At 39.4% G+C, this 16,871-nt stretch overlaps 1 protein-coding gene across 1 annotated transcript; it reads right to left on the bottom strand.

Annotated features, from left to right (window-relative positions):
• Window positions 1-3,404: 3,404 nt before the first annotated feature.
• Window positions 3,405-14,027, bottom strand: LOC140802837 (uncharacterized). The gene is made up of 4 exons (XM_073158455.1): window positions 13,546-14,027; window positions 12,959-13,428; window positions 12,140-12,721; window positions 3,405-3,568 (listed from the first exon to the last, which is right to left on the bottom strand). The coding sequence occupies exons 1-4, from the start codon at window positions 14,025-14,027 to the stop codon at window positions 3,405-3,407; spliced, it is 1,698 nt and encodes a 565-aa protein (XP_073014556.1).
• Between the last annotated feature and the right edge of the window lie 2,844 nt (window positions 14,028-16,871).

Here is a 16,871-nt window from a genome sequence, read left to right as displayed (position 1 = left end):
TTCAAGAGACTCCTTTCTTCTAATCAGGTCCACGACTAGATGATTTGTTCCTCTTCTAATTCGCACTAGAGAATTAAAAGAAGTTTTTCGTAGGAGAAAAAATAATTGAGAGGCGGCTCAAAAATTCTTTTGAGAGTACAAAATTATTTTTGCATATTGAAAGAGCCGAAAAAGAATTCTCAATTCTTGAAACTCTCGAATGAATCTTATGCAAAAAGGGAATAAAGAAATCTTAATATTTCTTTAATCATCATTTACTTAATTAATCTAATTAATTAAGTAAACTAAAATATGGAGGAATAATTATTGTGATTCTCGAAAATCACCATGCTTAGTGGAGGCTAGGTTTTTAGAGTTTGCCTAAAATATATAATTAACATTAATGAGCTTGATTTAATTAATTGGGCTAGTCAAACTAGTTTAATTAATTTAATCAAAGCCCATTAAAACTTTAATTATTTAATATGTTGGACTTGTACCCCTACAAGCCCATTAAACATATTATCCACCATATTTAATTTATTAATTAATCAACTCAACTTTTGAGCTTAATAAATTAAATACATTATAAATTCAACATTTGAATTTATTATTTAAATTATGAATTCAACTCCTTGAATTTTTATCACCTCAAAAATTTAATATTTAATAAACCCAACATTTGAGTTTTATAAATTAAATTATCAAATTTTATAAATTCAACTCTTTGAATTTATTCTCTCCGAATTTTATAAATTCATAAACTCCTTGAATTTATTTTCTCAAAATTTATTTATCATAAATTCAACTCCTTGAATTTACTATATCATAATATAAATTCAACTCCTTGAATTTATTCTCTCAAGATTTATTTATCATAAATTCAACTCCTTGAATTTACTATATCATAATATAAATTCAACTCCTTGAATTTATTCTCTCAACGGGAACAAACAATCCAGTACTTGTGTGACCCTCAATGGTTCAGGGATACAGCTAGCCGTGGGCTCACAACTCTTTGTGATTCAGGACATAATCCTTTATTCGGGCTTACCCTAGTTAGCCCCATTCTTTTCATCAACACCTTGATCAAGAATGTCAAAACTCATTTCTGATAGCACCCATCGGATCATGGTAAGAGCGTCTAGTAGCATCGCCCCATGATCCCCTAGGTATCACTGATAGTGCCTGCAAGAACCAGTCGATTATGATTAACGTACAGTACGGTCCCTTCATCTCATATATCCCGATCGAATCTGCAACCATTGGTTCATCGAGGGTTGCATATTAATTCGATAACTATGTGATAACTATAATAGTCGCATCGCGTGTACTATTTGGAGAACTCTTTCTCCAACGTACATCTCGTACTCTGGCCAGAGATTCCATGCACTATTATTTCATTAGATCACATAGGATATCCACACCCGTAAGTGAGCGGTGAATCCCCGACTACAATGCACTGGCTCCTATATGTGTCGCAACTGTGCCCAACCTCGCCACCTGATGACTCTCCTGGAGCCGGTAAACGAGTCAAAGCACAGCCCTAGCATATAGAGCCACAGTGTTGTCCCGGGTCGTAAGGACTAATGGTGTACAATCATAACCACGAACTTATCCTCTCGATAAATGATAACCACTTGGAAAGTCCGAGGGAGGGTTGTTCGGTATAATCATCATATGACTACCCATCTGTATGTTTGGACATCTCTATGCCCTTACCAAGAAACGCAGTACACAACATCACAGATGCTAGTCTCGAGCTCAAGCGACCTTTATCCATGTTTTAGGCGGCTGAATCGACTAGGAACGAATTTAGAATATGTAGTGTTTACAAATGAGTTTCAACATCGAATTACGATTCATTTGTATTAAAGCATAATCAAGGACTTTATCTATGCTGCTTGCATGGGTATACAGATAAAGTATAACGAAACCATTAAAAATTAAATTATATTAAAATAAAGATTGTTTATTTCACTTGAGTCAATAAATTCCCTAGTCAACCGTTGGCTTGCAGGGCATCTACTCTTACAACAGTCGCATGCAGCATTCAAGGTTCGCAATCTCGAGAATTATTCACATTCATGTGTATGTGTAATAATATTAAATTTTATTTAAATAAAGTTTATCATTTTATAATCATAAATTTTTATATAAATATTTTTGTTTAATAATTTTCTTATTTAATTTTGCATTTGAGTTTTCCCGTTATCATGTTTTTTTAATAACCATATAAAGAATAGTGTGGGAAAAGGATATTTTGGAGATAATTAGTCTCCTTTGGAAATCTTCTTCACTTTCTAAAATACACATTTATTGTTCATTTGTTTTATATGTTATATGAGACTAGCAATGTGGATGTATAACGTGAATGGTATAAAACTGATAGATATAGGTAATTTTTGTATTTTAATTAATTATATGACTGTTGGCATATAGGTTGAAATAAAAGTTTAACAATCAATGAAAATTTTATTTGTGTTGAGACTATATTTTAATTAGGCCCAAAATTGCTCAAGTCCAAATCCATGATGAAAGAGGTGACGAGTAGATAAAAGCTCGTTAGTAATTTGAATTGATTTGAATAAATCAAAGTGCGTAAAAACAAAAAGATATCATAGAGAGATAATGAGCAAAATCACGGAGTAGGAGAGAGTGAGAGAATGGAAAGAAATGCCCAAAAGACAAGAAGAAAAAAAGAAGATCAACAGAAACAAAATACAGACATCTTGCACCTAATACACCTGCAACTCAAAATATTCTGTAAACAATTTTTGGCATGCTTAATAGAACCAAAATATGCTGCCAAGAAGGAAATAAAACGTCAATAAAAGAGATGTGGAGTCTCTACCAAACTAGGAAGAGATTAAAGTTCTGCCGACATAACAACTTGTAGCTGAATAGCCGATCATGGAGTTGGATTTGCATCCAGGTCGTATTCCAGAAGTATATGCTCACACTTCAAACAGTTTGGTGGAAGAGATGACAACAATGAATATTGAAGAAATATCACAAGCAGTGTCCAAAGATATGTCTGTTTGCTTGAAGATAGTTTGGGTAAACAAAATCAGTCAACCCATGAAAAGCAGAACACAAGTGAAAAAAAGGGAACTAGAGAAATAACCAATTCGATGAACTTGAACAGGGAGTAGGGAATCAAGGGCTGGTGATCCTCATCACCTAGAGTTCACACTCCCAAACCAACTAGAGAGGATGTATACATCACCACACAAGAGAAAATAAACATTAAGGGGGAGCGTCCAATCATATCCACGTGCTCATGAAGTGGGGATCTCAAAACAACTTGATAATCAAGTGTACATCATAACAAACTCTCTGTAACAACTAGGAGCATATGATGACATGACACACATGGATTATCAAAGACTAGATGGGGGGTTTCCCAATAGGTAATGCTGGTTTTAATCCAGGGTCTCAAGCTCGGGGGAAACATTGTTAGCATCATCGTCACCCAGCCCAGATATCCCAGTGATAGTCCCAGAAATGTTACGAGAAACTGTTTGAGAGTATATGTGTCGGCCTTGAGACAAATAAGCCGTCCAAAGTTTCACAAGTCCTATCCATACTACATAGATATGAATAAATATTAAGCCCAAATTCCCTTACAAGAATTGCATTTGCTTGGTATGCCTCAATCCCTTGAAATTTAGTGATGAACTGGCAAGAGATTGAAAAACAGTTTCACACTCAGTTACAGAACTGAACCAAAGGTATGTATTGCCTACTTACTTAGAATCGTTCAAGAAAATGAAAATATGTGGAATTATTTATCGATAGGTTCAAAAAGATGAAGAATAGGTGAAGATGTTCTTACCTGAGATTTAATTCGTGAGAATGACACAAAAAGAGTCGGATTTCGGATCGAGGAAGAAATTCCAAGGCATGAAGTTAATGGATTTCTTTGAGTTAGCTACAAAAGTTGCTGAATATGAGGAATCATTAAAAGAAGAGTCATACAAAAAGAAAACAACTATGAGGGTTCTATTATCAAGAAGTGAAGGATGTTGCGTTGGCAGAAATCCGATCAAATGGTTCATTTATTGTCCGTTTGCTAAAAAAGAAACTGGAAGAACCAGAGAAGAAGAATAGCCCCCAACTTCCCAAAGATATGCAACACTTTTGATGTATCAAAAACTGATGAGGTTTTTGATTTTCTGGAAAAAGAGAAATTTATTAATTTTCCAACAGATAATAGAGTATCATCCAAATAAGAGATGAAGAGACTAGAATATTGTAAGTACCACGACTCATATAATCATTCCACTAAGTCTCGTTGGACTTTTAAGAATATTTTTCAGGATATAATTAAGAAGGAATTTTTGAAGTTTCCCGACAAACAAGAGTCCATGGCAGACGATGATGATCCATTTCCCAAGCTTCTTCTTCAATGTGAACGTGACAAATTTGAAGGATCTTCTTGATGAGAAAAGAGGCTGATCCCTTGCAGTGACATATAGAAAGATTAAGTGATGCTGGATTCTAAGGGGCTAAATGTTTGAAACCACTAGAAAATATAGTGTTCATCATTCAAGACTAGTTCAGTAGAGATTCTCCAGAAACTCGTGGATCTGCATCCTCCAAGCCGAGGAACCAACAATTCCTCGAGAGACTAGTGCATGAGAATCAGTGGTTCAGAGGGGAGTCATCACATCGGCAGCCCCGAAGGTACTTGGATAAGAGAAAAATATATGGAGTTGAATTTCAAAGGATGAAAATCAGTTGATCATAATAGAGATCGATATGTGAATGAAGCTCCGAAAATAAAAAAAACTGTTGAGGGTAGGGGAGCAAAGACCAAGTACGTTCCTACCAGAAACGAGTTTAATGAGTCATGGAGGGACCACAAAAATTTCTCTAGGCCACTCACTAGGACCCATAAATGAAGGTTGTTGAGAGAAAGAACTATTGCAAAAAATGAGTCAACTAAGTTGGAAAATGGACTCACATTTGTTATTCCAATCATTGAGATCAAGCGAGGAACATGTCCAAGTTTGACAGATCAACTACTGAAGATAAGTTAGTGGATGATGACAATGATTTATTAAGTGAAAACGATGATCAGAGAATAAAAAAATCAACTTTTGTGTGAGATAGTTGCACATCACAGTGGATTGTGCCACACGAGCGTTGATATTACGAGAGAAGTTCAAAATGGTGGAAGAGGAGAGCAGGGGTTGGTGCCTGAAGAATAAGAGCCAAAGGAATGTCATACAAGAAAACTCCTCGATGGAAGTTCAGTAGTGATTATAATAAAAGATCACCCAAACATGCCAAAACAAGTGATACTCGAGAATCATACACCAGCTATGGCCAAGCATATTAGGCCGTTCTACATCAAAGCCCATGTGAATGAGAAGCCATTTTCTAGGGTCTTAATTGACAATGACTCGGCAGTCAATGTCTTACCAGTAAGGATATTAGGAAGTTTGGGCAAAAATGAAGAAGTCTTAATCCCCACATAAGTTTATTTTACAATGAGTGATTTGGGCCTAATAAAATTTGTGGCAAAAGTAAGAGAGGGAGACCAATGTACATTAAAACACCAACTACAATCTTGGTGTTGGAGATAATCCTCAAGCCTACTGTTATTGTGATGCATAGGCCGATAATTCAGCCATCGATCGAAGAACTTAATGAGTGAGTTCAGCCAAAAGGAAAAAGAGGTAGCTCAAACTCTATGCGGAAGGTATGTGTGTAGCAAGTACTGAACAAACTAGAAGAGTAATAAGCATGGGACCCATGAAACTTAGGTTGTCCAAGAGAAATAATATGAAGAAGACGAACTCCAAGTTGATGAGATGTGATGGCACCATATCAAATGGAAGATGGCCAACGTAAGGTACAAGATCCGTTAGAAGAAATCAACTTAGGATAGCTTGATAATCCTAAAGTGGTATACTAGCACGTTACTAGAAGAAGGGATGAAGCGAGATTTGGTTAGCTTATTGAGATAGTACAAAGATTATTTTTCATGAGATTATGATGACATGCCAGGGTTAGATAGTAGATTGGTTGAACACTGACTCCCAATCAAAGAGGGTTTCAAACCATTGCAACAGTCTCTTCATCACATATCAAAAGTAAAAGAAGAAGCTGAGAAACCGTTGACAACCAAGTTTATGAAATTAATCAGATACTGAATGACTTTCGAACATCGTGCCAGTAATGAAAAAGAGTGGGCAAGATCAGAATATGGATCGACTTTCAAGATTTGGATTGCGCAACTCCCAATGATGTCAATGTAATGCCTATAGCTGTTATGTTGATCGATTAAGTAGTTAGGCATGACTTGTTATCCTTCATGGATAGATTCTCGGGTTATAATCAAATCAAGATAGAAGAGATCGATACATAACATTTAGATGTCCAAGAGCTGTTGGTACGTTTGAATGGATTGTCGTGTCATTCGGGCTGAAAAATGCAGATGCCACATATCAAAGAGCTCTGATTTCGATATTTCACGATATGACAGGGCATGATGTTGAAGTGTATATAGACTATATCTTCATGAAATCTAAGCAATTTGTCGATCACATCAAGCATTTGAGGAAGAATTTACAAAGGATGAGACAACATGGGTTGAAGTTAAATCAGTTGAAATGCACCTTTGAGGTGAAAGTGTGATGGCCCGTATTTCGTATTCATAATTTTGTTGAATTATTAAAAATTTTCTCTTTAAATAAATAAACTTGCAACGTATAAAAATTTTCGTAAAATAACCCAACGATTTAACATAAACATAGCAACGGAAACTGAATAATGTTTTAAACAATAACTTAGAATATATAAAAGTTATAACAAGAGTTTGAACATAAAACTGAATAATTAAACGTGAGGTCCTCGGGTTCGTACTACCGCTGATCCAAGCTAACTCACTGGTCCCCGCCTCAGCCTCTGCATCGTCAGAACCTACATCAATCAAGTCTAGTGAGTCTAAAGACCCAGCATGCATATATCGTGAATAACAAGTAAATATATCATAAAATTTGAAAAAATGTAAAAATGTCGTATCGTAAAGCGTAACGTGAAAATCGTGCCATGAATAATCATAAATACGTGCATAACTGAAAATCGTACGTAAAATGTTTGCTCGATAGAGCCCTGTCGTAAAATAGCATATCATAATTTTTCTGTTGAGATAATGTTCTACGTAAGTGGCCCATAACGTAACGTAACATAACATGCACGTCTGATCAGACTAAACCACAGTATACTGGGCGGTAGAGATCATCACAGCCCTTGGACTGGATATCCGTACCCATACATAATCGTAAACCGGTCGTAAGTCACCGGGTGAAGCAATCCCATAAGCGTAAGGTGGCCACAAGACATATCGCATATATCTCAAAAATAAACATTTTATATTTTTATGCACGTAATATAATTAAATTCCTGAGTTATTTTACCAATTAGGTTGGATCGTTCCCAGGCTCGCTGCGACCTAACTCTAACATGAAAAACATGCAAATAACTTATCTTGACCAACGCTTCAAAATCGAACTAAAAACGAGACAATTACGCCCAACAAACTTAATATTTAATCATGACTCCGTACCAACCCGAACCAACATCGAACCATCATTTAGTCATGATTAAAATACACCTAAAATACTGGAAAATATATACCAAGGGCTGTAATACACGAAAATTGTGCATGAAGGCCAAAATCATGAAACGCTCTTTCGAGAGTCACTTTGGCCCATTGAACCGTAAATTCTCGTACGACCTCTAAACTTAACCAAATCACAAACGGCCAAAAACATGACCTTACTAACTTAATAAGGTACTGTTAAGTCCAAGGCCATAGGCTAAAAGCCAACCAAGAACTCGAAACACATCTCTGAACCGAAGGCACAGTTGCTGTCCAGGAAATTACAGCAGCAGCTGTTGCGCTTCCTTGTTTTGTTTTCGAGACTATTGGTCATTGGGGCTTGAACCACCAACCAGAGCCTCTTACCAACATCCTAAGGTGTGATTTTAACCATGGCTAAGGGCCTTAGGCCAACCACAATCCAAACAACACCCAAACCAACTCACACGTTCCACCCGAGAGCCAAGCTGCACACGTGGGACACCTTGCTTGTTCTTGCTGTCACGGACCATTCCAGTGGCCATTTGATTGACCGTGGCATGATCTAGACACTATGGGGTATTGAGTGAACCATGGCTAGGGGCTACAAGCCAACCAAGATCCACCCAACACCACAAAACCGAAATTCAACACACACTACCACAACCAGAATTTTAAAAACCAATGGGGATGTTCTTGTTTATTTTTTTAAAACCGATTGGGAACATGAACCAAAAGGGGTCAAACCAATGGACTAATCCCTCCCTAACACATCCTATAACATGACCATAAGCAGCCTTGGGAACCTGGAATCGAACTACACCCTGAAATCATCAAAATCATGCAACCCGTGAAGCATAAAAATGGAGAAAAAAAATGTGCAGAATTTTCTTGTGTAGTTGCTGAAATATTTCGGTTTTCTCATGAAAATCATGGACATGTGATGTTTAAAAATCATATTATGACTTGATTGAAGAGCAAAGAAATAACATATACATGCCTTAAGTTGTTTTTACAATAAACAACACAATACGTCGGATCGGGGGACACGGCAACGGAAATGAAGAAACTTTGCTAATGTTGTTGTCTTGGCCAAGAATGGGAGCTCCTAATCCTCTGAAATTTCGTGCTAGGTGAAGTGGAAAAAAAATGGTGAAGGCTAGTGGTTAATATGGTGGTGCATGGAGGAGTAATTGATGTCAAGTTGGGGGTACATGCATGTTGAATGGTTTTCATTTGTTTTATTGATGTTGGGTGAGTTGAATGTGTCAAGTTGGAATTGTGTGGAGTAGAATATGACCGAGAGTAGGCTGCCAATTAGTGTAGGATTTTATTTAAGTTTTGCTAAGTAGAATCCTATGTTAGATAAGCTTGATTAAAAGTTAATTAAGCACAATCTAGATGAATTAAGAAGCCTACAATTAAATTGGTGATTAATAATTAAAGTAGACTTAAATCCACTTGATTTCAACAAAATAAATTATTTCTTAGCTCGGAATAAATTTAGGAATATTTTTGGATCATAAAATTCATCTCCGATTTTCTATCTCCGGTCCGGTCTCGCTTAAATATCTAAAAAGCTAAAATTTGAAATACGCGATTTAAAATCCTTAAAAATAACGTAAATGATTAAAATGAAATTAAATCAATCATTCTAAAAAAAAATAACCATTTAAAATTAAATAATAGAAATTATGCACATATATACGCATATTGGTTTTTCGGGTATTACAACACTCCCCCCTTAAATAAAATTTCGTCCTCGAAATTAGAACTCACCGAATAAATCTGGAAAGCGACTCCGCATCTCTGACTCTGACTCCCATGTAGCTTCCTCATTGGAATGATTAAGCCACTTGACCTTCACTGATTTGATCACCTTGTTCCGAAGTTTCTTTTCCTTACGGTCTAAGATCTGCACTGGTCTCTCTTCATAAGACAAGTTCGGAGAAAACTGCAACGGCTCAAAGTTCAACACATGAGAAGGGTTCGCTATATACTTTCTCAACATCGACACATGGAAAACATTGTGTACTCCGGCCAGATTCGGCGGAAGAGCAACACGATATGCTAATGTACCAACTCTGTCAAGGATCTCAAATGGTCCGATGAACCTCGGACTAAGCTTCCCCTTCTTTCCGAATCTCATGACACCCTTCATCAGTGCTATCTTCACGAAAACATGGTCACCAACGACAAACTCTAGATCTCTCCTCCTCCGGTCGGCATAACTCTTCTGTCGACTCTGAGCAGTCCTCATCTTATCACGGATTACGACTACTAGATTAGCAGTCTGCTGAACGATCTCTGGTCCTAACTCTGAACTCTCGCCTACTTCATCCCAATGAATAGGCGATCTACACTTCCTTCCGTACAGTGCTTCATAAGGAGCCATACCTATAGACGACTGAAAGCTGTTGTTATAGGTAAACTCCACTAATGGCAACTTCGATTCCCAGCTCCCTGAGAAATCGATAACACAAGCGCTGAGAAGATCTTCCAAGATCTGAATAATTCTCTCTGATTGACCATCTGTCTGAGGGTGAAAAGCTGTGCTAAACAACAACTTCGTACCCAACGCTGAATGCAGACTCTTCCAAAATGAGGAAGTGAATCTCGGATGTCTGTCAGAAACAATAGAGACTGGAATACCGTGTAATCGGACTATCTCACGGATATATAACTCGGCATACTGAATCATGGAGAAAGTCGTCTTAATAGGCAAGAAATGCGCTGTCTTGGTAAGTCTATCAACAATCACCCATATAGCATTCGAACCTCTAGCCGACTTCGGTAAACCAACCACGAAATCCATGTTAATGTTCTCCCACTTCCACTCGGGAATGGGAAGTGGCTTGAGTAAGCCGGCTGGTCTCTGATGTTCAGCTTTCACAAGCTGACAAGTCAAACACTCGGATACAAATCTCCGGATCTCTCTCTTCATACCGGGCCACCAATATAACATCTGCAGATCTTTGTACATCTTCGTACTCCCAGGATGAATAGAGTACGGGGACATATGGGCCTCAGCTAATATGTCTGCTCGAATAGAATCGCTACTAGGAACCCATATCCTATCTCGATAACGAATAATTCCATCACTCACTGTATACAAAATACTGCCCTTCGCCTCATCTCTCTGCCTCCACTTTCCCAACTGCTCATCAGGTGACTGACCGCTGCGAATACGGTCTAATAAAGAAGACTTAATCGTCAAGGTAGATAGATGGGGAACTCTACCTCGAGTATAAATCTCTAGATCAAATCTCTGAATCTCACTCTGAAGAGGCCTCTGAACTGTCAAATGAGCCATCACCGCGAATTTTCGGCTCAAAGCATCCGCTACTACATTAGCTTTACCAGGATGGTAGCTAATGTCCCAGTCATAATCCTTGACTAACTCCAACCAACGCCTCTGACGCATATTCAACTCTTTCTGCGTGAAGAAGTACTTGAGGCTCTTGTGGTCCGTAAAGATCTGACACTTCTCTCCGTATAGATAATGCCTCCAAATCTTCAAGGCAAATACTACAGCAGCTAACTCAAGATCATGAGTAGGGTAGTTCTTCTCGTGGATCTTCAACTGACGAGAAGCATACGCTATTACTTTCCCATGCTGCATCAACACTGCGCCTAGACCGAGCTTCGAAGCATCGGCATACAAGACAAAATCTCCGGGCCCTGAAGGCATGGCCAAGATCGGCGCTGAAATAAGAGCTTGCTTCAAAGAATCGAAGCTTTTCTGGCACTCATCGCTCCACACGTACTTAGAATTCTTCTTAGTCAATGACGTGAGTGGAACTGCGATAGAGGAGAAACCATGAATAAACTTCCGATAGTATCCTGCTAGACCAAGAAAACTACGGATCTCTGATGCACTCTGTGGCACCTCCCAATCTCTGACTGTCGCAACCTTCGCTGGGTCTACCTCAATGCCACTGCTAGATATGATGTGGCCTAGGAACGCAACTTTCTCCAACCAGAACTCGCACTTGCTGAACTTAGCGAACAACTTGTGCCTCTGCAACGTCTGCAACACTGCGGTCAGATGCCTGTTGTGATCTTCTTGACTCTTTGAGTAGACGAGAATGTCTTCTATGAATACAATCACGAACTGATCAAGATACGGTTGGAATACGCGATTCATGAGATCCATGAAGATCGCCAGCGCATTTGTCAGACCGAACGGCATCACAAGGAACTCGAAGTGCCCATAAGGAGTCCTAAAAGCAGTCTTAAAAGTATCGGTGTCTTTCACCCTCAACTGGTGATATCCGGAACGCAGATCTATCTTGGAAAATACTGAGGCTCCCTGAAACTGATCAAACAAATCCTCGATCCTCGGAAGTGGGTATTTATTCTTCACTGTAACCCTGTTCAACTCCCGGTAGTCAATGCAAAGCCTCATAGATCCGTCTTTCTTCTTCACGAATAAGACAGGCGCGCCCCATGGAGAGAAACTCGGGCGAATAAACTCCTTGTCAAGAAGCTCCTGAATCTGTTTCTTGAGCTCAACCATATCTGACGGTGCTAATCTGTATGGCGCCTTAGAGATAGGTGCGGTACCTGGCATAAGATCGATCGAAAACTCAACCTCTCGTACCGGTGGTCTACCAGAGACGTCATCGGGAAAAACGTCTGAAAAGTCCCTGACAACTGGGACATCTGCAACTGACTGGCTGGGGACCTCGGGAACAGATATAATGGTCGCAATGAATGCTCGACAAGCCCTATGCATGAGCTTCCTAGCCTGAATACAAGATATCATGATAGGCAAATTAAAGTACCGGTCAGGCTCAAATAGGAACTGCTCTCTTCCAAGCGGTCGGACTAGAACAGATCTCCGCTGAAAATCAATAAGTACTCTATTCTTGTGCAGCCAATCCATCCCAAGGATAATATCGAACTCTGGCATTGGCAGCACGATCAAATCCGCATAGACAAGATTTCCATGAAGCTCGAGGTCTATGTCTCGTACTACGCTAGTCGCTGCCATCTCCTCGCCAGATGGAATAACCACAGAATACGCCACATCCAATCCAATCGTCTTGACCTCAATGGAATTTGCAAAGGTCTCAGATATGAATGAATGAGTGGCCCCTGAATCAATCAAGGCGTTCGTAGAAGCTCCGCCTATAAATATTCTTCCTGAAAGGTTGGAAAATCTATCTAAATCCAATAACTTACCAGAATTAATCCTATAAATATGCAAAGGTAAAAGTTCTTCTAACTTAGATTCCCAAAACTACCCGAATAGAACATGCAATCTTATCACAATTTCTAAGTTCAAATATTATAACCCCATAATTCAAAGTAATTAATCCCAAAATGCTGAATAAAATATGCTAAAATTTTCCCACATATAAATTTAAAGATTTAAGATACCTGTCAAGAGCATAGTCTCTGGGTTCGCCTCCGCTGCATGGAGTGCAAACACTCTGCCCTGAGTAGGCAATGTACCCTGAGGACAATCCTTTAGCAAATGGCCAGTACCGCCACACTTGAAACACTTCCCAGAGCCATACATGCAAGTTCCAATATGGCGGCGTGTGCACCTGGCACAGACCGGGAACTCCTGCCTCCTCGGGACCACACGTCCCTGCTGCTGCTGCTGCTGCTGTTGCTGCTCTCTGCTCCTCGATGGGCCATGGAAAGGCCTCTTATGTTGCTGCTGCTGCTGAGGAGGGCGGTGGGGCGCCTGAAATGGCCGTTTACCCTGGCGGTCATTCTCGATATCTCTCTGGTCCTGGTCTGCAGCAAGAGCTCTAGAGACAACGACCTCATATGTCGTAGGGCCAGCAACCCTAACATCACGGCGCAAGATCGACCGCAATCCATCCATGAAGTGCCTAAGCCTGGCACCCTCGTCGTTAGCGATCAGGGGTACAAAGTGACAACCCCTCTCGAACTTACGGATAAACTCCGTAACAGTCATGTCACCCTGTCTCAGGGTCATAAACTCCATGGTAAACCTCGAACGCACGTCATCGGTAAAATACTTAGAGAAGAATACCTCTCTAAAGCGCGTCCAACTGAGAGTAGCTAGATCCAGAGCTACAGATGCGCCCTCCCACCATAGACGGGCGTCTCCTCCAAAAAGATAGGTCGCACAGCGGACCCTGTCAGCATCCTCCAGCTCCATAAATCTGAAAGTAACCTCTAGGGACTTAATCCATCCCTCAGCAACCATGGGATCAGACGTCCCAGTGAACTCCTTTGGGTTCATCCTCATAAACCGCTCACATATAGCCTCGGGTCTAGGCGGCCTAGCTACCGCTGCAACATTGTTCCCCGTGAACTGTGCGAAGAACTGAGTCATACCCGCCATCATCTGGGTATGCATATCAGGTGGTGGAGGAGGTGGCGGTGGACCTCTATCCTCATAACGGTTCTGAGTCTCATCAGCCTCGCTCTCAGCACCTCTCAGGCGGTCAATAGCTCGTCTAGGAGGCATACTGTACCATGTAAAATCCTTACGTAACCAACATGCAATATTTATGCTATTTTTCTTGAAATTTAAATATATATTTGCTAAAACATAATCTTGACATAAAATAATTTTTTTTTTTTTTTGAGAATATACTGATAAAATATTTCAGGAGAACATGCTGGTAAACTATTTCATGGTAAAAAAAATTGTAATACGTGAAAGTAGGACTTACAGACTGAAGACGTGACTTCGTGAGCTTCTCGAGATCAGTAGTAAGTACAACCCTTTACAAGAAACATGGCTCTGATACCAACTGTGATGACCCGTATTTCGTATTCATAATTTTGTTGAATTATTAAAAATTTTCTCTTTAAATAAATAAACTTGCAACGTATAAAAATTTTCGTAAAATAACCCAACGATTTAACATAAACATAGCAACGGAAACTGAATAATGTTTTAAACAATAACTTAGAATATATAAAAGTTATAACAAGAGTTTGAACATAAAACTGAATAATTAAACGTGAGGTCCTCGGGTTCGTACTACCGCTGATCCAAGCTAACTCACTGGTCCCCGCCCTCAGCCTCTGCATCGTCAGAACCTACATCAATCAAGTCTAGTGAGTCTAAAGACCCAGCATGCATATATCGTGAATAACAAGTAAATATATCATAAAATTTGGCAAAATGTAAAAATGTCGTATCGTAAAGCGTAACGTGAAAATCGTGCCATGAATAATCATAAATACGTGCATAACTGAAAATCGTACGTAAAATGTTTTCTCGATAGAGCCCTGTCGTAAAATAGCATATCATAATTTTTCTGTTGAGATAATGTTCTACGTAAGTGGCCCATAACGTAACGTAACATAACATGCACGTCTGATCAGACTAAACCACAGTATACTGGGCGGTAGAGATCATCACAGCCCTTGGACTGGATATCCGTACCCATACATAATCATAAACCGGTCGTAAGTCATCGGGTGAAGCAATCCCATAAGCGTAAGGTGGCCACAAGACATATCGCATATATCTCAAAAATAAACATTTTATATTTTTATGCACGTAATATAATTAAATTCCTGAGTTATTTTACCAATTAGGTTGGATCGTTCCCAGGCTCGCTGCGACCTAATTCTAACATGAAAAACATGCAAATAACTTATCTTGACCAACGCTTCAAAATCGAACTAAAAACGAGACTATTACGCCCAACAAACTTAATATTTAATCATGACACCGTACCAACCCGAACCAACATCGAACCATCATTTAGTCATGATTAAAATACACCTAAAATACTGAAAAATATATACCAAGGGCTGTAATACACGAAAATTGTGCATGAAGGCCAAAATCATGAAACGCTCTTTCAAGAGTCACTTTGGCCCATTGCACCGTAAATTCTCGTACGACCTCTAAACTTAACCAAATCACAAACGGCCAAAAACATGACCTTCCTAACTTAATAAGGTAATGTTAAGTCCAAGGACATAGGCTAAAAGCTAACCAAGAACTCGAAACACACCTCTGAACCGAAGGCACAGTTGCTGTCCAGGAAATTACAGCAGCAGCTGTTGCGCTTCCTTGTTTTGTTTTCGAGACTATTGGTCATTGGGGCTTGAACCACCAACCAGAGCCTCTTAACAACATCCTAAGGTGTGATTTTAACCATGGCTAAGGGCCCTAGGCCAACCACAATCCAAACAACACCCAAACCAACTCACACGTTCCACCCGAGAGCCAAGCTGCACAAGTGGGACACCTTGCTTGTTCTTGCTGTCACGGACCATTCCAGTGGCCATTTGATTGACCGTGGCATGATCTAGACACTATGGGGTATTGAGTGAACCATGGCTAGGGGCTACAAGCCAACCAAGATCCACCCAACACCACAAAACCGAAACTCAACACACACTACCACAACCAGAATTTTAAAAACCAATGGGGCTGTTCTTGTTTATTTTTTAAAACCGATTGGGAACATGAACCAAGCCATGAAAGGTCATCTTGGTCACATCCTAGACATGCTATGGAAGTGTTTAGACCATGGTTACAGGCCTTGGGTCAACCACAATCCAAACCTTCACCTTAGACATCCAAACAACAAAATGGAAGCACACAAATTACAGCATGTGGAGTTGCTGTCAAAAACGGTTTTGCTGGGGCAAAAGGGGTCAAACCAATGGACTAATCCCTCCCTAACACATCCTATAACATGACCATAAGCAGCCTTGGGAACCTGGAATCGAACCACACCCTGAAATCATCAAAATCATGCAACCCGTGAAGCATAAAAATGGAGAAAAAAAATGTGCAGAATTTTCTTGTGTAGTTGCTGAAATATTTCGGTTTTCTCATGAAAATCATGGACATGTGATGTTTAAAAATCATATTATGACTTGATTGAAGAGCAAAGAAATAACATATACATGCCTTAAGTTGTTTTTACAATAAACAACACAATACGTCGGATCGGGGGACACGGCAACGGAAATGAAGAAACTTTGCTAATGTTGTTGTCTTGGCCAAGAATGGGAGCTCCTAATCCTCTGAAATTTCGTGCTAGGTGAAGTGGAAAAAAAATGGTGAAGGCTAGTGGTTAATATGGTGGTGCATGGAGGAGTAATTGATGTCAAGTTGGGGGGACATGCATGTTGAATGGTTCTCATTTGTTTTATTGATGTTGGGTGAGTTGAATGTGTCAAGTTGGAATTGTGTGGAGTAGAATATGACCGAGAGTAGGCTGCCAATTAGTGTAGGATTTTATTTAAGTTTTGCTAAGTAGAATCCTATGTTAGATAAGCTTGATTAAAAGTTAATTAAGCACAATCTAGATGAATTAAGAAGCCTACAATTAAA

The sequence above is a fragment of the Primulina eburnea genome, chromosome 10 (genome assembly GCF_022965805.1).
Source record: "Primulina eburnea isolate SZY01 chromosome 10, ASM2296580v1, whole genome shotgun sequence".
NCBI classification, from domain to species: domain Eukaryota; kingdom Viridiplantae; phylum Streptophyta; class Magnoliopsida; order Lamiales; family Gesneriaceae; genus Primulina; species Primulina eburnea.
The sequence above is the reverse complement of the archived record's forward strand: the minus strand, read 5'-3'. Positions and strand labels throughout refer to the sequence as shown.

Excerpts from the sequence above, each read along its gene's own strand:
- LOC140802837 (XM_073158455.1), bottom strand. The coding sequence starts at position 14,027 with ATGCCTCCTAGACGAGCTATTGACCGCCTGAGAGGTGCTGAGAGCGAG. Across the intron at positions 12,722-12,958 it reads AGAGACTATGCTCTTGACAG|GAAGAATATTTATAGGCGGA; the intron begins GTATCTTAAATC and ends CCAACCTTTCAG. Across the intron at positions 3,569-12,139 it reads TTCGATCGATCTTATGCCAG|TATGGATAGGACTTGTGAAA; the intron begins GTACCGCACCTA and ends ATATCTATGTAG.